The sequence below is a fragment of the Sipha flava genome, unplaced genomic scaffold, assembly GCF_003268045.1.
Source record: "Sipha flava isolate LNK unplaced genomic scaffold, YSA_version1 1_pilon_pilon, whole genome shotgun sequence".
In the NCBI taxonomy this organism is placed as follows: Eukaryota; Metazoa; Arthropoda; class Insecta; order Hemiptera; family Aphididae; genus Sipha; species Sipha flava.
The window spans coordinates 5,607,815-5,629,846 of NW_020272783.1; the positions used below are offsets into that span (position 1 = coordinate 5,607,815).

Below are 22,032 nucleotides of genomic sequence, written 5' to 3' on the forward strand. Positions count from 1 at the left end.
CATTTAACTAATCCATCCTCTTCATTCCCCCCATTATTATAATTTATAACTATTATTATTATTTTTATTATGTTAATTTTTTATTTTTATCGTATGACTGGGAGTAGGTTGGTACCTTAGTTAGGTCACCAAAATGGCAGCATTACGAGACATGGTTTCTGACATGGAAAGGGTAGTTTTTGACATATTTCCCTGTTTTGAGATAAAAACCTACCTATGGTCGAAGTTTGTACTGATGACCCTAACTGACAGAAATACTGCCTTATCCACTTGGCCACTCCGTCCCTGACATTATTATGTTCACTTTTAACTATACACACTGCTATCTTCGTATACAAACTAATAATTTAATATACCAATTATTTTTATTCTTTATTATTTATTTATTGTACTACTATCTGTTTAATGTTATTGAAAAAAAAACTAATTGTTTAAATTATATTTTATGGATTATAAATAAATAACAATGTGTAACAATCATATAATTATCATTATTATGTGACAAATTTGTTCTTTTATACTTGTTGAATAAAATTATTTTTATTATTATTATTATTATTATTATTATTATATGGTCTAGACTTTTGTGCGTAATTGCTCTCGCAATAAACTCCTAAACTCATTTAGTTTATTTATAAGCTTCTAATGCTTAAAATAACAAGAAATAAACAGTTTTCATATTTATTTATATTATATAAAATTATAATTACTTATCTTATACTTTATATATTATATACTTATATACTATACTAAGTTGAATAAATTAATAATAAATATTTAAATTTGGATTGAGAAAGAACGTCCTGATATCAAAACGCCACTACTCTGGTTGGTTTTACCATATTTACTTTGCAGTAGCGTTTTAAAACCATGACTGATGCACTTAATAAATAAATCTCCTACTTTCAATAATCTTAACAAAATAATGATAAAATAAATTAAATTGAAGTCTATGATTTGACATTCTCGGACACAGATAATTATTGTAGGTAGTTTATTTTGTGTGAATGTGGTTGTAGTTGCACGTGATAAACACTCCAGGGATGGACTTACAGCAATACGTCTAGGTCTATGGACTTTTCACCGTAAATATAGTCAAACACGGTTTGTTCGATGGTATCGTCTTCTAAGTAATGTGGACTTCTCATTGATCGTTCGGACGCCACTATGTTGTCTTCACCGAATTCTTCTGCCGTGTAACGATCTCTGATGTCTTTCATGATACACGATTCCAATTTTTTATGCTGCAATTGAACACAACACAACAATATAATTATCAAGTTAAAAGTATAATTGAGAACCTATTTATTAACGCTTTAACGTTATAATTGTATGTACTTCGCGCACCTTATAGCATTTGAAAAAGAACATTGGACGCACCAACTCTTTGGCGAATTTGTCTTTTCTTTCGTCCGGTACGCACATCTGTTGGCAAATACAAAAACATACTGTAAATTATTTCGTAATAAAATATGCTTTAAGTTATAGAGTCAGAGACGCATTTTAAGCGTAAAATTAAATGAAGCAAGACTGATTCGACGTTTATTTTCAGTTGTTAGGCTGAAAGACCACGTATCGAGTCTATCACTTACTCGAATATGGTTTCAAATTCAGTGAGAACTAAAAACAGTCATGGGGAATTTAAATGCGGCGTTATAAACGTTTAAACACTATCGGTGTATATTTTTAACCCACGTATTCAAATAGTAACAATTAGCGGCTGGTGTTTTAACATTAATTTAGTGTTCGAGGAATCAAGACCTAAAACCAGTAGGTGCCTACATATGTACATAATGTTCCAAAAATATTACAGTTTTTCTTATTCGTCGATGAATGCCAGTGTGCTACTCTGTGTATACAGTTCCAACGACTAAACATAAAATACATAATAATAATTGATCTTCACAAAGCTTATTATGTATTGAAAACGATGTGAAAATAAATAAATCAGGTAACTCGTAAGTGCAAAATATGTAAGGATAAGAATGTTCGAAGAAAACGCGCGCAGCAAAGATTAAGAGGACGTCGTAGGAATGTTTTTCAGTTATAAAAACATGCCTTTTTTGATTAACGATAAGTCACTCCAAAAAGATTTTAGAATAAAAACACCTATTATACAAATGAAAGAAAATAACATTTTGGCGAGCATTACGGAGTTTTTTTTTTTAAAAAAAATTGAATTTCCTAAAAGTTACGTTCACATAAAAATGTTGAAAATATTGTTCACTCGTATATGATATATAAACTGATGTATTTGAAATAACGAAATGAGGCTCCGCGGTGCCCTCAAAAATGTTATTCTCTTCAATTTTTTTTTGGTACTTTTGTCTCAAAACCATTCTGGAGCGACTTATTGTCAATGAAAGAGTATATTTACGACTATGCTGAACTCCCTGGACTGGGTTTTGGATCGGTGCCTTATAAATGGTACGATTATATTGGTTCATAAATGTAGTATAAACGACATTATACGATTATATGAGATATAAGCGTAATTTGGAGCACGATCGTGAGATAGCGTCAGCCAGCATCATGATTAATGTTTTTAATTCAGTCGCAAAGTATGGTTAAAATCTATGATCAGAGTGCCTGGTAATTTTAAATTATTACAAAGACAGTGGCATAGCTATCGTCGAGCCAAGCAGGGTCAGTGGCGCACGCAAGGGGGGTAAGGGTTTGTAACCCCCTTCTCCCCCCGAAATTTTCTCCGATGTCTAGGTTAAAATTTACAAATTTTACAAATTTGAAATATGAAGAGCTAGTATTGAATACCTAGTATCATTGATTATAGAATAGTCTATTCTATAATCAATGCTATTATTTAAGTCAATGTATATTAAGGATTTGCATAATTTTGTTAATTGTAAAATGTATTATATTTTTATCTTGACCCCCCCTGAAAAAAAATCCTGTGTGCACCACTGCTCGGGATGCCTAGAGCTCAGAGGCCCTTAGAGTTCTTGGTAAATTTTAAAAAAAATCCATAAAATAATTGAAATAAATAAAAGATTGGATTTTTTTTAAATGATAATTGAAAATGAAATTTTTGAAATTCAATATGAATATTTTATAATACACACAATATGCCTGCGGAATAATCGTTATCTTATCGCACAACGGTCACCAAGATTTGTCTTTAATTACGATCGGGATTTCCGCGTAAATAACAATTCTAAAAAAATATCCTGTTGTCAACCTTGTATTGTATTTAAATATTTATATATTTTTCATATTAAACTTCAATTACAGATGCTTTTAAAATTCAGTTGGTAATTTTATTCGAACAAAAAATTAACACAACGAAAATTTTCTTTTTATACATTCAATTATAATTTTTACTTAACAATACTATAAAGAACTACAATGACACAAAGTCAATATATAAAGAACCAACCTAAATAGTAAATATAAAACTCAAATGGTTCCATTTTCTATAACAAACCATAAATTACTTTTTTTATAATTTACCATTATGTTATTTGGGGAACGAAAATATATTAAGTCCTCTTTAGCCACCAACTAATTACGCCTATGGTCAGAGAGTAGGGCCGTTATTATTCTAGGATAATGGGCTACACCTTACTCAGTCTGGCCTAGACTCGATGCGTTTAATAATAAAATGCATCATCGTTCAGTTGAAAAATAACAAAAGTATACTATACTATGCTGATCAAACTTTCGTAAAAGCTCACCGAAAATTTCTTGCAGTATGTTATGCCATCGACCATGTCCTGTTTCAGTTCTTCGGCTATCGGTAACCTCATCACCCGATCGTTCATGTTCTCATAATCAGGTTCCATATTTTGATTGAGCTGTTGTTGAAAAACGAAAGTTAATCAGGATAAGTTTTTAAGTTATTTAATTTTTTTCTTCTACGTGCAAGCATAAGAGAAATAGGATTTCGTGGTCATCATGTATTTTGTAAATAACATCACATTTTATTTACGTGCACAATAATAGATAATTAACACTTACGTATCCAAGTTCTTGCATAACGCATGTGACGTTCCTGATTTTACCGGTCATTTTAGCGGCCATTGTGTCCATTTGGTTGCGTACGTCAAACCCGCCAACCCTCTGAAAAGGCAATATTGTTATAAGTATGAGGACTACGAGAACGGACAAACAAATTATAGATACGTTAGTGAACCGTGTTTATAACCAATTATTGTTATAAAACCTATTCGATATTTTATTATTAAAAATGTAGTTTGAAAACACAGTGTCACTGAGTTAATTAGGAAGAGGACATGGGCGGATCCAAGAGGGCACTGGGGGTAAATGCTACCTCCGTTGGGAAAAATTAATACTAAAAATAAAGTATATTTAAAAGAACTAAATTATAGATAATAAAAATAAATGTTGACAGTTTTATTACATTATTGTCACATTATTTTTGAGAGTATACTTAATACTTCAACCAGTTTTGATTTTATTCATCCATATCAGGAGGCTGAGAGTTTTAACAAAAGTCAGTGTAGTCTGTATTCATATCACGTAACATTTTTTTGTTAAACATTATATACGTTTTAGCCATTCAAGTTAATTTGTTTTTTCTTTTACCAACGGATAGCTAATAAAAAGATCAGTAAGCTTCGCGGTAAAAACGGTTAGGCATGACCCAATCGCTATTACGCCAAATAAAGCTATGGTCCTTTGATCATTTGGAATCGATACAGTTTGTCCATAAATTTTAACTTCGGAATAAGACCAATGTAACTATTGACCAAATGATGAATGGCATTAATGATCATGACTGCATGGTTTCTTAGCACCTGTACTTCATTCTGTTAAGCTTTTCGATCCTAATCGAGTAAAATAAACATTGTTTTGTATCGATACGAATTTGACTAAAACATGAGTTTTACGAACGAATCACTACAATAATACGCGCGTAATGGACAGAGACTGAAAATCACCAGAACTGTTTATACAACTCACCCGGAGATAAATTTGATATTTCTTAACCTCCATAATTTTTTTTTTGAACAACACCGCAATTATGGCTGGAAAAAAAAAATCCTAGTGTTTGGACGTGTCAGAGTCGCTTTCGAGCCGCTCCGATCATTTTGGTTGCCGCATGCATCATTATCATAAGCGGGTGTAGTTATACACGTGCGTCTGTAAATAGTTCAGTTCGACGGCTGCGCGGAGGATGCGTCATTTCGGAGACGGGAATGGAATTCGACGTGACGGACGACGGGTTTAATTCTCACGTGGTTCGTCCAAACGACTGTCATCGGATTATTTATTCGGTTCGTCTCGGTATCGTTCATTTGTACCGGATACTGCCACCGACCGCTGTATGGTGAACGTACGGGTTAGTCTCGCTGCGGTATCGCTTTCATTGGTGCCGTCACGCGTCTTTAAGCCCATTTATTCGCAATGTTCACGTTAGGTCTGAGTTTAAGTATTTTTAAAACGCCCGACATTACCGCAGTTATTATAAATATTTCTTACCGTCTACCAGCTGACCCACACTTAATATTTGTTGATAAAATTGGTCCCTTGGAAATTTTTTCTCTTTTTAGACCTTGATTTGGACTCTTGGACAGTTGGCCCATCGGAGTTGCTTGAAAAATGAATGTCATGTATATTCAAAATTTAAAATTTTTCAATTCATAATTTATATTTTAAATTATATCGTTTTAGTAGAAAGTTAAGTAAATCATATTTTATTCCGTACGTTTGTTGCGTTGATAAAGTTAGATTATATTTATTAATTGTAAATAAGTCATTATCGGTGGTATCACTAATTCTAAAATGTAATATAAATATACTTATACACTTTTATGAGCATATTGTGTTTTTTTTTTTTTTTTTTTACAAGGTATTCATTTCTAATTCAGTTTCATCCCTAATAAATGGCCTCTTGAAATGGCTTGACCCACAGTTCCCCGACTCTGAACCCACCCCTGCGTACAATGGTATTATACATTGACTATTTTCAGAAAAAAATTTTTTGTCGACCAGTGAAAATTCCTTATAAAATGCATTAGGTTTGAACTCAGCCGGTCAAAATCCCCAGTGAACTCAACGAACGTGTTTTTTCTTATAATTCTATAAGAAATAATCAACTGTTACCTACAACCTGAACGAAATTAAAGGACATATATCACAGATATTTTATCACCCAACAACTTGATTACAAAAAAATATAAAATATAAATACATCATTGATAACCAATAAAAACAATCATAATTGCAGTACGTTCTTGAAAAATAGGTAGGTTCCCAACAATTATATAAACTTGAGCAAGCACATTTCATACGTGGACCCAGAAATACTTCTAAGGTAACGTAGGCACATAGGGAGATTAACGTTAGAAACATATTATTTGGTATTACGGTAAATTAACAATTGTGTTCCGAGGAAATGTGTCCCACATCCTCCTCCTCTCTTGAATCCAAGCTTATCGTGTTGCTGCTGCACTTAAATAGGTAGTGTGTACTACATACACCAAGGAAAATAGATCTTGAATCGACGCTGTGTCACATGGTAAGTCTGGCGTTTTCCATAATAGTGTACCGCGCACCGATACTATTAAATATAACACAGTATCATTGTACGTACGCTTACGATTCACACAAAGAATACACAGCAGGGATAATAAACTGTACTGTTTTTTTTTTTGCAGTCCTTAGAGTTATAAACTTATAGATATCGTGTGCGTACGTGTGCCGTATGCGTCGGGAGACTTGGTCGTGCGATAATAAATCGAGCACTTTGTTTTAACCGCCGTTTCAGGTCACGTTTCAGGCTATAATATTTTATTTACCGTTCCGCCGCAAACCGAGATCTGGGGCCCCCGGTAAATGTGCGAGTAAAAACATATTACGTATAAATGTACCTATTATCGTCTCATTACCTACGGCACGACAACCGTACAGGCATAAAATATTCGTAGCGCGGCCTATTATTGTTTATCGAGAGTATTGCAATCCCACGAGTAAGACATTATACTGAGGGCTGGTACCGAATTGGTTCCCGTTTGAAAAAGGTATATTATTAGGTATAGCCGAATTGGTTCCCATTTAATTACGAAAATTTTCGTTCTTGATTTTACAGGCTTTAGGACTGTCAACTTAAAAGTAGGCTTGGTTAAAAATGTGCGTTGATGTGTGTTAAAAAAAAATTATAAAATATCTAAAATTTTAAATCGTTGATTTGGAAGTCATTACTTTAAATACAAATAATAAAATATAATAAATACAATTTAAAACAATTGATTTGTAAATTTAAAGCTAACTTTCTTTAAATATTCAATTCTTGTAAACTTCTTATTAATGTAGTCAGTCATACAATTTTCCAAATATTTGTTACTTCTTTTCTGTTTGCTAGTAAGTTTCCTTTGATTATTACTTCAAAATTTAATATAATTAATGTGTTAAGACTGATTCAACAACAATTTCCATTCAATTTCACGTAAGCTTTACATTTTCTTTTTATACATATCCACCTCCATATGTTATCTGCAAGGTTCTTTTGCTTGTAACAATCAATAATCAATAACTTAGTTCCCTTTTCACTAAAAATCAACTCCATAATAACGGAAAATTAAAATTAAAAAAAAATAAATTAAAATACGATCGATGTTTAAGCGAAAACAATTTTATATAGGTTATATTATAGGTACGGAGTATAAATAACGATGCATTATTCGAGACTATACAGTGCTCACGAACATTATTGTCATACGTACATATGATATATACGATATGCCATACAACGATATAAGTATATATATCTCAATCATTATCTTAATAGCGATAATTCGCTAGTCTCTAGTAATCTATAGCATATTATATTTTTATACTTAATCTTATCGATGTAATAATTGTGTCATACATCTAGCTTTTAAAATTTTATTTTTTCTCTCTACGCACTGTGACCTCTGGATTTTAATTTTTAATTGTGTTAAAATTAAAATTGTCACTATTTTACCCGTACAAAAACGGGACCAATACGGTTAATCCCATATTGAAGTGCACTCGTATCATCCACATACTGTATCACACACACACACACACACACATACACATACACGACACAGTGCATAATTATTGTACGTGTACAATTTTACGGAAATACGCGGACGCACGCGTACCTATATTTGCTTCGCGTTACGACACACCGGTGTGTATAATATCAACAAGGATGGATATGGACGTCGTTAATACGTTCGACCAAGGTATTATTTAAGGTATTATTTTTTAACCGTCGAAGTTTAAATACAATGATACCACCGATACGCGTCTGTCTACTGTGTTCGATAACGGTTATAATCCGTTTGCGCTTGTCGTCCGAATATCGTCCGAGCAGAAGCCGAACGTGAAATGGTCGCACACGCACACGCACGCGCACTCGCACGCGGGAACTGATGTGTGGTATATATTGCATGTATTTCACGATACGGTCACGTTTATGTACGATTTTGTGTATAGGCGTGATGTCCGTTAATCTGTGTACAGCTATTACGTTTAGCATCTATATACCTATGTCCAGTGATGTAGTGGAAACAGTTTTGCGGGTATGAATGCGAATTCTACGCTAAACAGTAATAGTAATAATAATAATAATAATAATAATACCGAGGGCTTCGTTCCACGCCGTACCACCACTCAATGCCCATGACTCGATGGATTAGTAAATTAATTAAAAATTTATAATTATTTCTTTATTTAATATTGTTAAATGTACCATTTTAATTAAAAGCGATAAACAAATAACCCTATAACTAAATTGGAACATGCGCATAGATTGATACACAAATATGACCTGAAGTGTGTAGTACGTACGATAACCGTTTCAGTATTGCTATAAACACATATTGATATTTATTATTATCGCGATTTTATTGACTTTGTACGTACCCGACGAAATTTTTTTAATTGGAAACCGGTCGTAATTTACAAATATAATAAAACTCCAGGCTGAGCATTTATTTTTTTTATTAGTTTACAATTGTTAACCATTTAATAATTTTTAATTTTAATTAATTTTTTTATTATTTTATTATTTATTACTATCGTCAATATACTTTGAATAATGACGAAACTTTGATTTACTAAGATATCATCAAAATTTATTTGTACAATTAAGAAAATATCAATTGAGTTACGAAGAAAATCAATTATATTTGATCGGAATTTCATTAACGATCATTCATCAACATCAAAAAATATCTAATTCAAACTATTCTTCATTTATCATGAAAAGTGTTACGAGACGTAAATTATCATTATAAGGCAAATTGTACATACGTTGGGTACAACGCACTTTGATCCTTAACTGTTGTACCAAGTGCTGAGTCAAATAATACGATTCCGTCACGAAACATACTATTTTATACTTCTGCCACACGTGTAATTAGGGATGGATTTATGGGGGGGGGGATGTGTCAATGGTAATTTTTTACCACAGAGATATTTAATATTTTTGTAGAGATATACAGTCATATAGATGTATGTATAATAAATATTTATCAATATATACTATCGAATACTATGTGTATGTCTTTGTATAGGTTCCATGTTTCATGCTAATAAATAATAATATAATATAAGAATAGTAATAATATTCCTATTTGCCCCTTATTAAAGCTTTAGATCCACCTTGTGTGTAATCAAAATGGTTCAATAACTTAACTTAATAAACTGTTGTTTTACGTCCTGTCAGTACTAATGTTGATAAAAAAAAAATAATAATAATTTCAAGATCGTCTTGGATTAAAATAAATTTAAATGTAAATAAATTTTTTATTTTTAAAATCTTAAAAATCTTTTTTTGTAATTTGATATAGGTAATTTTTAAACCGAAAATATTATTTGGTAGTTTTGTAACTAGGAATACTCTCAGGGGATAGTAATATCATGTTCTCACGTTACACTTGAAACCTAATTAAAATAAATGTCACTTACAAAAAATAATATAAGAATAATTATAATATAAATATTTGTAAGTGTGCTAATTTTAATTTCTTGTCGAAATTGTTAGCAGTGATAGGAATTATTTGAGTATTCGATGCTACAATACAATATGTAACAAAAATTATTCGTTTAAGTTTTCGCGCAACACAAAACGTTTAATAATAATAGGTATTGTAGCATTGAATACTTATATTCGAATGTTCGAAAATACATTACATCTCTAATTGTTAGATAATTATCTTGATTCTAATTTCTAGGTTATCACACGCAAACGACAGTTGAGTTGGTCATTGAATAATTGTTTATTTTGATATCGTTCTTCAACAATTATTAACGGTTTTGCATTAATAAATTATGTATACATTTTTTATAAGTATCAATATTAAATTGTTCATTCAATTTTATTATTAATTGTGCATTTGAATGTTTGAAATACGATAGGGGTGATTACTCCAGTACAATAGTTTAGTAAGATAAAAACTACTTGGTTGTATTTTAAATTTCATCTTACGAATGAAGTTGAGTACACATTTTTCGATTGTCGTCGATGATGAAGATCTTAAAGAGATATGGTGGTAGAGCTGGGAGCAGTGATATAACTAAATAGTCTAATCCAGACCAAGAATGTGGGCACATCCAATAATTTCGCGGAAAAAATGTTGGGGAAAAAATATGAAGATGAAACAGAACAATATGCTAAATTGAAGAATTGTCAACGTTGTAGTAACGTCATTAATTTCATAAATAATGACTAGCGAAGGTAAGCAGTAGCCTAACGTAAACCGTACGCAAATGGAATAATTAGTTCTTAGGCATAAAAAAATATTATAAATATATTTAATCATTTTTATTGAGATTATGAAAACTTACTGAAGTTCGGTGTGTAGGGAAGAATGGCTGGTAGTAAGGTTGGTACATTTGACCGGCTTGCATCATAGGGTAAACACTGGAATATGGCTGCTGCGGGATGTTAGATATCCTTGGCAAGTAAATGTCGTTGCCAGTGTTAGACACCGGATTCGGAGGGTAGAACAATGCGTTGGTCATGTATGGCTGTTGGTCCAAGAACGACGACGAAGAACCGGACGTCCATGGTTTGATGTATTGCTGCTGCTGTTGCTGCTGAGACTGTACCGCTGCGGACGCTGATTGCGAGTACGGCTGAGAGGAAGATTGTTGTTGCTAGAACGTGCCATTTGAGTTTAAGTTATAATGTGATCATATAATATTAATTAGTTAATTAGTGTTAAAGATTTAGATTTAGAATGTGGCCAGTTTAATCTGTAAAATAAAGATATGATTGACTAATCTAGATAAACACCTATAAACGCCTCTTTAAACACCTTGTAGCGTGTAATTTTTATTAGTTAAAAATCAATTTTTTCCGATGAATGTACACACACACATGTTTTGTTATACTTGTGTGTGTTTGAGTGTGTGTACAATAATAATTTTATGAAGATGTTTTGTTATACTTCTTCATAAAATTAATAGATCGTTAAACTTAGAGTCGATGGGACCATTTATGAATAAGTACTTAAAATAGATTAAATAAAGTACCTAGTACGTCATAATATTTAAATATTGAATATTATCGATGAGTTGGTTTCCTGTCTTGACCGAATAATTCGGTTCACCACGAGAAAGCGATCCAAACAAAAGTAAACAAATCACCTGGCACGCTATGAGACCCTGGTACGAATTTAACAGTATCACCGAGGTGTCACATAATATTTACGTTCACAGTACAAAGAACAATTTTTACACCTTCAGTTATATCAGTTGAAATTTAAAAAACTGTTTGATCAATTATTCATCATTATCTTTACATTTAAGATTTAAATTGTCAGGCTATTTGGAAAACGATTCAATAATTCAATCAATTTAAATAATTTTAAGTAATTTAAGTAACGGATTTTATTATTTAAAAAACATATTTTATTCGTCGAAATTTAATTTGTTCTTAATAAATATAAATAATATTATAATTTTAAAGTAGACGCCTAAGCTAAAAATTTAAATTAATAGATAGTACTGAATATACTTCAGTTGCACAAGTAGCTACTTAAATATACCTTTAACAATATTCATATACTCGTATATGATTTAAATGCGTTCAACATCATTTATCCGGTTTATTTCTCTATTCAAAAAAATGTAAGCCCTCCCTAAAATGTAACTTAATCTTAGTCTACGTTAATTTGATTAAGCCGATTTATCGCTCATACTATATGAGAATAGTACTATATTAGAGAGACTTTAAGTAAAGTAAGGGAAATTGAAGTTATTTTAATATATATATATTTTAATAATTTAATTTAAACATCAACTTATTGCAATACTGACGTTTCAAAGTAGAGGATACTAAGAAAAGGCTTATATTTTGAATTTTCTTATAAATAAATATTTAAGACTTTTTTTTTTTTTTTTTTTATGAATTTTTTTACACGTAATGTTATTATTGCGTCAATAAATATGAGTATGGCGGTATACTTACTGACACTGTTCATATTTTTACAAAATACATTTTTCATCCTTATTTTAAATTACTTTTTTATACTTCTAATTACAAAATATCAGTAATTTAATATTAATTACGATGTAGAATTTGAAGCTTATATTTAAATGCATTTTAAATTCATTATAAACAGGATGTTTCATAATGATTTACTAATTGTGATACAAAGGTATATAATATTTTAATTTTAATTATTATTAATCCGATTTAAAGTTTTAATTAAACTTAAATAATTTACTTTTATTTTATTATTTTAATTTAAGAGTAACACACATTATACACGTAGGTGTATCTATTACATTTAAGTTTTGATAAATAAATTCATTTCGTTTTTGCCTTACATTATGATTATTATTTTGCAATTATTTCTATTTATGCTTGTTCTTTTTTATGAAACTACTTCCTGTTAATTTGGAATTTCGCTATATATCTATAAACTATTTTTTAATGTCCAAGTATAATGCGATCGAATTTATGTAAATAACATTATATATATATGTAGAATTATACGTTACATCATTAAAGTTGAATTATGTACATTCTTGTTTTGTTTTTGTGACCTATTTGACTGATGCTTAATGAAAAAAATAATATAAAATCACTAAATATGCTGGTAATGTTTCATAAGTTAACAATTATGATATTAGCATTAAAAGTCGTAATAAATATTAACTTATGACTTGGTTGTATGAAGAATCGTTTATCTTATGAAATAACTATTAAAAGTTTCGATAATTTGATTTGAATGAGATATCATGTACTTAATTATTTATTATGCATATTATTAAGTATCATATAAGTTATTACTGACCAGGTGTTTATTGTATCCAGCCAATATAGCTTGTTGCAATTTGCTGATGTCGATACTTGGCTGCTGCGTCTTGCTGTAAGGTGTTTCTTCCTGAGGTTTTGTTTGATGTTGCTGTTGTTGTTGATGTATACTACCAAATTCATGTGCACTTATTGGTCCCATGGCCAGTTTTAAAGAGCCTATACTCGGTGTAGGCACGCTCATGGGTATGTTGCCATTGCATTTAGCCGTGGCGATTTTCATTTCTTTACGTACTTCTTTAATTACTTCTTGTCCGAAACAATTCTCGTACACCTGAGTGTAGTTGACAAATCAAATAAAATTGATCAGTTTTCATAAAATATTGATTTATTATTATCTGCATAATCATCAAAAACTATTTTCGTTATATTTGCAAGATAACTTTAATGACTAGGATTATTTTAATTTTTTTATTTTCCACACTTATTTTTATAGACTAGTATTCCATAAACCAATATCAGATAATCAGAATATATATATATTTAAGTATAGATATATTTATAATATTTTAACACTTTTCGATCTAAACTTTATACTACAATAGTGCAATAGTGGAATACGTTTGTAAAAAACCTGTTATTATTCGTTGAAGTGTAATAATAATTGTTTATTTAATGTGCGTGTGCAAGAAACCGTTTTTTACGTCCACTTTTATAATAAACTACGACTTCATAGAAAGAAAACATAATATTTGTGTCATATATACCTTCATCATAGCGTATTTTTTTATGAATTTATCATCGCCGGATGTGAACGCCAGGTTCCCGTTTATACACAACGCGCTAATAAGCGCAACAATCCGGAACATGTTCATGGTACTCTACAAACAAATAAAAACCAAAAATCATTAGCTTATACAATTGTTGTGATTCTGAAGTTTGACCTCGTGGTAAACTCAAGAAATATAATTGATTAATATACGAATTAAATAATTACATAAGTACATATATAGTGTACGTGGATTGAAATTAATCTCAAAATGACTATTGTAGTTTTAATTTTTAATTAACATAATTTTTAAATTTTTTGGGTATTTTAAAATATCTGCACTGTTAAAAATTGTAAATTATAAACTATTTCATTCAATCACGTTACCCATCCAAAGTAATTTTTAATAACAAGTTATCATGGTATCAGGGTTTAGTAAATATGACAGAAAAGTTAACAAAAAAAGTATATTTAATGAAATTGAATAAATATTAAAATTGAATAAATATAACAGAATTAGTTACAAAATTTAGTTTTTTAGTCATATAAAGTAGTTAAAAATTAATAAAAATAAGATTTGCTTATTTTTATTAACATACGAGTAAAGGATACATCCAAATTAGTAAATCTTCGTGGGACATATTTTATAAATTATCAGACCTGTGTCTGAATAAATAAGAAAATCATTCAGCTTGAATAGTTTAATTGTCGTAATTTTGTAATTTTTATGTGAGAAAACATGTTTTATGATATATTTTATTAGTCATAGGGTAACCGTACTTACGCACGGGTGGGTTTTACCTGCGTGTATTTAATGTGGGAACTTACATTCGCCCAAACGGATTACAATACACGTTAGTCGGCGAAAAAAATGACGTACGAACGTTTATCGACATGGTATTAGATGTTTTGTTTTTATTTCACTATGAGTCCAGTTACTCGAATTATTCAGATCATACAAGTGTAACGATCATTAAGACGTATCAAAATCGGATGTAAAATAATAATTAAAACGGGAAACGCCGTGGTTTACACGTGAGTCGTCCGAATACTACAATACCGGTTGCGGTGTTGCGGTGGAGAATATTTTTGAACAGTTTTTATAGTGGCTTCTATGTTCGACAATGCGAGTAATTTCGAGTTCAAATTTAATATTTATTTTGTAATAATATGTGCGTTTATGTATTTCCAAGTTTACCCATGCTACGACTGGGACCCTGGTACATGTTTGGGCCGCGAGTGACACAACACACGGGACGAGGACGTAGGACATAGGTCAGGGTCACGGACCTACAGTCGCTATGACGGTCGTGTTTGGTAAGTCACGCACCATCAACTGTATTTTTCGCTTCTGTTTAATCCGATTTCCCACCAGTAGTTTTGTATATTCCCATCATAAATGTTTTTTGTGAATATTGTTTATAAGATTATACACTACTATTGTTATATTATTATTATGATTATCAATCATCCTTATAGTAGATCACACGGTCTGGTAGAAAACAATTACATTGGTGTCTGGAAATAATAAAACTATGGCAGTCGTTGGTATACGTATTTGGAACCCCAGTATTCAATATGCATGATAGTTGAAAATTATGAGACAAAAATGAGGAAGACATTGAGAATTGAGCTTATCGCACATAATGTCAAATTATACTATTAATTTTTATTCATAATTTAAGTAGTTTACAGGAAAAGAGTTACGGCGTGAGTTCATGGATTTAAGTTTGTTTTTAACTATATATAATCTAATATTTTAGATATTTTTAGATATTTAAATAAAATTAAATAATTATCGCATCCGTTATTACAGCATGGTAGTCAAAACATCGTTTAAATGTCAAACTTTGCTTCGAATTAATAATATCTAAAATAACTTGGTTTTTTTTCTTTTAATTAGTTCGTACTATACTTGGTCTCATTACTCTAGTATTGCAGCTCCAAGCTTGCAGTTTGTAATAAATTAAATACAATAAATAATTAAATTTTAAAAACGCACAAGTATGTATATGAATATTAAATGAAAATGAATAATTACATACTTTAGAAGTTTAGATTAAAAAAAAAAAATTTTAATTTTAAGTACATTAAATCCACGTACGGGTAAAATTGGCATTAAAACCAATTTTTTTTCAAGCATTTTACTGTAAATTTAATTAAAATAATATCATTTAGTAATTGATAAATTTAAACCAAGTAATTATAATATTTTTTTTTTTTTACAGAATATTGAAAGAATATTTAGAGAATATATTTTGAACGACATAAAAACATTATATTTTAAGGATTTTAAAGAATATAAATCCGATCTCTAATTATTACAAATGCAACTCTGGCTATGTATACGCAAAATAGTCGTATTGGTAAACGACGAGAGCCAACGACCGTGCGATATTCCGCTTTTTGCGGTGAATGAAGTCGTGACCCGATGACGATACATTTATCGATAAAACTAACCGAGTAGAGAATACCTAGACTATTTGCATCATAATAATACACCAAAAGTAATTTCTCGTTTCCAGCGATCCCTAGAACGGTTCACGTAACTTATATTGATATTGACGATTTTGGAAGCGTCCGCATTTAAATAGAAGTGCCAATTTCATAATGACGTGTATGCATAATATGATTTGTTAGTTGAGTCGTAATTAACACGATATTATGATGGAGTGATTAGCTCTATACATATACGTATTTTGTTTTCAGTCAAAAATCGGGGATAAAGCATGACCATTCGAACGATTATGTTGATGGACGTCTGCTGGTCACGCGGAAAACGTGCTGCGAAAAGCTAGAATAAGTTGCGTGACCACGGCCGACATGTAACAAATGTTACTGTTGACGTTATCATCGATTTTTCTTTAACGTACAGTGATTTTTATCGCCCGGTTGGGTGGTTCAATACTCGTTGACAAATCGTTTTTAGACTATATTACTTATTAGTATCTACATAGAATGCACGATAAATTGCAACCAATATAAAAATCTTCCGATGTTCTGTTCAGTGTGTAACTTAATATCCACCTTAATACCTCAGTGGCAAATAAATATTTTTAAAATTGATTTTATCGGTGAATGTCTGACAGAAACATATTCATTTCTGGATTTTATTTTCAAAACATTCCCCATTCAAAAACCTTAAATTCATTGAATTTATTTAAAACTTGGAGAAAATTCAGATTTAATAACACCAGCACATATATTAAAATATTTTACTATTATAAAATTTCAATCAAAAATTTAAAGTTTTTTTTGTAATTTTAATTTAATAGTACAGTCTACTTTCGGTAACTCGAAGTTCAAGGGGAAAAATAAAAATTCGACTTACTAAAAATGTCGAGTTATCAAAAACTTTTAGAAAATATGTTTTGATTTTTAAATAATTTTTACATTTGAGGAATAAAAAAATATATTTTCTTGCATTCCTACATATTATACATGAATATATAATAATTTTGGTAAAATATTTTAAAATTATTTATTATGTCTTGGTCTAATGGTTTTAATACAAATGTAGAATTAGGATATACAAACTGCACTTGAATAGCATTAAAAGTTGAAGTTAAATTGTTGCAGTACAATTATCAATAATAAGTAAGATTTTCCTTTACTCAGTGATTATATTTTTTATCTAATTTCATTAACCACAAATTAAAAATTTCAGATGTAATCCAGGATTTTTTATTCCCATGATAATTTAATGGTAATGATTTTACTTGTTTAAAACCTCTTGGTTTTTTCGACTTATCAATCAAAAATAGTTTTAATTTTTCTGTACCCGACATATTTGGCCCTAACAAAAGTGTTACTCTTTCTTTGCTATGTTTTTCACCTGAACAAGATTAGCCTTTAAATATGAATGTTTTTTCAGACAAACATTTGAAAAATAAAAGTAAATAATAGTCATAAGAAAAATAATCACCTTGATAAACAATTTTTAGTAATGAATTTGGATAAGAAAATTCGAGATATCAAAAACTTGTTAAATTAATTTTCGAGTTATCAATATTATTTAAACATTAAGTGTTATTGTTATTTGAAGGGGAATTTTAATTATTCGAGATATCGAGAATTTCGAGTTATCAAGATTCGAGTTACCGAGAGTCGACTGTACTTTGATGATAAAAAAAAGTAATTTAAAAAATAAAATGTATTATTAATTAAAGATAATTAATTACATACTCTCATATTGTACTATTATACGTGGTTATGTGCTATAAAATATAAAATATACACAATTTATACAATATGTATTATATACATTTTATGTAAATGTATATTATGCAGGTATACAAATGTTTTACCATATTAAACTTTTTGAGACAGTAAAAACTAAAGGTAACATAAGGTTAACCTTATAAACCGATTGAAAATTAAACTAAAAATAATTGATGTATAAATATTGTATTTTGAGTTTCCTAGGTTCATAATTATCGTTAAAAATATTCGTGAAAATTATGCAGACTAAAAAAAATTTGAAAATTAAACAAGTGTTTTCAAATGTATTGTTTAGTCAGACGACCAATTAATTTTCTCATACGATATTTGTCGTATTTGTATTTTAAATAATTACAAAACAATTACACCTAACAATTATATATTATATATTACACTCACCTTTTGAAAGAAATCAGATTTTTTTTTTTACTAACTACTTAGTATGAGTCTGTATAATTTGTATCACTTTTCCAATTTAGATTATCTCCAAACTACGATATTACACATTATTTTGTACCTGCTAATATTTATAGACCTATATATAATTTGTATAAAGGTAATACTGTAATAGGGTGTGGGAATTGCACCTTTAAACAGTTGTAAAATACAACTGAATATAAAAAAAAAAAAAAAAAAAAAAAAACAGCACTAGAATTAGTTGACACACCTCGTTTATGCGTTGTTTTTTTCTAATATGCATTTAAGAGAAGTGAGCGAAAATATGCCCCATGGGGTAATCATAATAATAAACAACAATAATAATGAGCACAATAATTTTTATTTGGTTGAATGATTTCTTATGATACTAACGTTTAAAATAATTTCACACCATTTATACAGTAATTTTAAAATATTATACTTATAACCATAAGTGTTTCTTAAGTAAACAGGTTTGTTGTTTTGACTGAAAAGTAAACAGCTTTTTATAAGTACTCGTTTACTAATGGTTGTTTTATAATAATAGGCTTAAAAGTGATTTGAATTTACTTTTATTTTACAATCAACTAAATATGATATATAATATAAATGTATGTTTAGAATTATCTGTTTTTTTTTAAAAAGTGTGATGAAAGATTTCCGAATATAATTTAAATGGATTATACATTTTACGTTTAAGTCAGAGTTCAATGATATAAATTTATAGTTATTAATTATAAATTATTATTATTTATTTGTTTAAATACTGACTATTTTATTTTTCTGTAAAATATAACTCACCATTGGGTAACGAAATAGCTGATAAAATCGCAAATGAAGCCTCACTTCTTCAAAATGCTTTAAAAATAAACCTAACCACACTCTCAGAATCTCTCGCTACCATCAATCACAAAATTTTGGATACATGGCAGAAAAATTGGACCAACGTTTCTCTCTCGAATAAACTAAGAAACATCAAGCCTTCCATCCAAAAACGGAATTCTCTCTGTAACCTAAAAAGAAGGGACGATATCATTATAACTAGAACCAGAATAGGCCACACTCACCTCACCCACTCCTTTCTCATAACTAAGGAACCTGCTCCACTATGCGATACATGCAACGAGAACCTATCGATCGACCATATTATCACTAGATGCCCAAAATACGCCGATGCACGAAAAATTTTCCAATACACTCACCTTTACCATAAATTGTAAATTATAAATATCTGTAATGCATATTCTGTTCTCATTGTTATATTTTTACATTGTAAACTAATAACCATAAGATGTTGAAGCCTTTATTTTAAATAAAAAAAATAAATAAATAAATATAACTGACTATTGTATATGGATTATTTTTATTTAATTTTTCTGCTTTCAGTTTAATTAAAATAAAAATGCAGAAGTATCTTCTAAGTGCGTTAACATTTAGTACAATATAGTAAGCAGTAATAGGGTATACGCTACTTTTCAAATAAGCGCTCGCTTGTTGTTCTCGTCATATATTTTTAACTGTTTGAGACCACCCAGAAGAATCTAGTTATGGATAAAATATGTTTTTATGAAATATTTGATACAGCGTTATTTTATTGTGTTAGACACCACACAATATTCTGATGTGATGAGATATTTATCATTTATTAAATATTTAAATTACTTAACTTTCCAGATTTCATTGTTAAAAATAAAAAAATGCACCATTCACTCACCTATTACTCATAATTTTAAATATATAAATATTTTTACACGTATCTAGTATTTATCAAATCAATCAACGTATAAATACATCATAAGTGTAACGCTATACGGCATTATTAAATATATATAATGCTAAAATATTATGGTCAGCTGATTCTGTAACATTATGCGGCTATTTATGAAATGTATTAAACACACTATTATAATTTAATCGAATCCGTTATGTTTTCTGGACAAAGAAAACACGTTACTATGTAATCATGCATATTTAGCATGTGTAATGCATTTGATTGGAATGGTTACGCATAGAATACCCGACCATCCTAGAACGTCAATTTGATTTATAAAAAAAAAGAAAATACAGAGCCTATACACACCTAAATATTATTACTGTACATTTTAAATGCAATGTTTTTTTAAGCATGAGTGTAATATATTTTATACAAAACTCATCATCATACAGATATTATAATATTCATGGCTTTATATGTATGCACTTTAAATTCTCGATGGATTCGTAAATTAAATAAACAATATAAAAATGTAGTATAAGCTTATAAAAAAAAAAATTCATAAGGAATAAAATTAATTAACTGCTCTTGAACAATAATTATAAGTTACGACTGATAAAATATTTTAGTATCTGTATTTAGCAATCCAAGACTACTTATATACATGCTTACTTCCAGTGGTTTGACGTTTTTATTACATATGATTTTATTATATTGTTTTATCCTTATGGATATTTTCAATTTTAATACAAATTATTAATAGGCATGGTCATTTAAGTTTACAAAAAAAAAAATTACAAATTTTTATAGTTTTTACGCAGCAACCATGAGATGCATATAGATGTACAGATTTAAGTTTATTATGATAAATATTTCTAATGTGGATTTTTTTCAAGCAGAAAACTAAAATTAATCTAAACGATAAACAAGTTTTAATTAAAAACAATAATCATCAATACTAGACGAAGATTATTATTGGAAACGGTTTTCTGCTAAACTAGTAGAATGAATAATCATTTAAAATATAATTTTAAAAGATAATATGCATTTTTTATATTATAGAAGTATCTGGTGTATGGATTATTTTGTAAAAATTGTTTTGAGTAGAATACATAAATATTAATAAATAGCAGTGTTAAATATATATAATACAATTAATTCATTTAACATTATTATGTATTGAATATCAAATTAAAAAATATCAGCCCAAACTGATGAGAAATGTATACAAATAACTGGAGAATATATTGTTATTAAATATTTCTGCTCGAAAATATGATCAATGTCGATTTTAATGTCATTAATTAACCTAACACGTTGATGGTTTATTTTGATAGATGTTTCGGCCTAACACGTTTTAATAATCATCGTAAAAAAAAAAAAACACTTACCTAAGTATTGGAGACGACTCAATGAGAAAATTATAAAATCTTTCGAAAAAATGTATAATTTGTCTTAAGTGTGTTACTATTTTTTTTTTCAGCGAGCAACTTTGAATTCTGTATTACTACTATATTGAGCCAGCGACACAACAGCACTGTGTTCTGTGAATAGACAGACAGACGGATGAACTGTATCCTCTGATTTGGTTGCCGTCGCGGACGATGAAACCGATTGCATCGGAGAGGGGCTATGATATAGTTGTGTACCGTCACGAGTCCGTCTTAAAAATACAAATTAGTTTCCGGGGAT

At 29.5% G+C, this 22,032-nt stretch overlaps 1 protein-coding gene across 2 annotated transcripts; it reads right to left on the reverse strand.

The window, feature by feature from the left end:
• Positions 1 to 934: 934 nt before the first annotated feature.
• Positions 935 to 21,917, reverse strand: LOC112682116. 2 transcript variants are annotated; one of them, XM_025552611.1, is made up of 8 exons: positions 21,732 to 21,917; positions 13,987 to 14,100; positions 13,260 to 13,553; positions 10,801 to 11,112; positions 3,976 to 4,077; positions 3,693 to 3,812; positions 1,348 to 1,425; positions 1,050 to 1,244 (listed from the first exon to the last, which is right to left on the reverse strand). In XM_025552611.1, exons 2-8 carry the CDS (start codon positions 14,092 to 14,094, stop codon positions 1,050 to 1,052), a joined length of 1,209 nt encoding a protein of 402 aa, XP_025408396.1. In that variant the 5' UTR covers positions 14,095 to 14,100; positions 21,732 to 21,917. The 2 variants fall into 2 exon arrangements, with proteins under 2 accessions (XP_025408397.1, XP_025408396.1); XM_025552612.1 differs by lacking the exon at positions 21,732 to 21,917 and having other exon boundaries at positions 935 to 1,244; positions 13,987 to 14,094.
• Positions 21,918 to 22,032: the final 115 nt, after the last annotated feature.

What these genes read in the sequence shown, in the direction of transcription:
- LOC112682116 (XM_025552612.1), bottom strand. Translation starts at nt 14,094, where the DNA reads ATGAACATGTTCCGGATTGTTGCGCTTATTAGCGCGTTGTGTATAAAC. An exon ending in TCCCTACACACCGAACTTCA is followed by an intron (nt 4,078 to 10,800) that starts GTAAGTTTTCAT and finishes TTGCCTTTTCAG; the next exon opens with AGGGTTGGCGGGTTTGACGT. An exon ending in CATACTGCAAGAAATTTTCG is followed by an intron (nt 1,426 to 3,692) that starts GTGAGCTTTTAC and finishes ATTTGCCAACAG; the next exon opens with ATGTGCGTACCGGACGAAAG.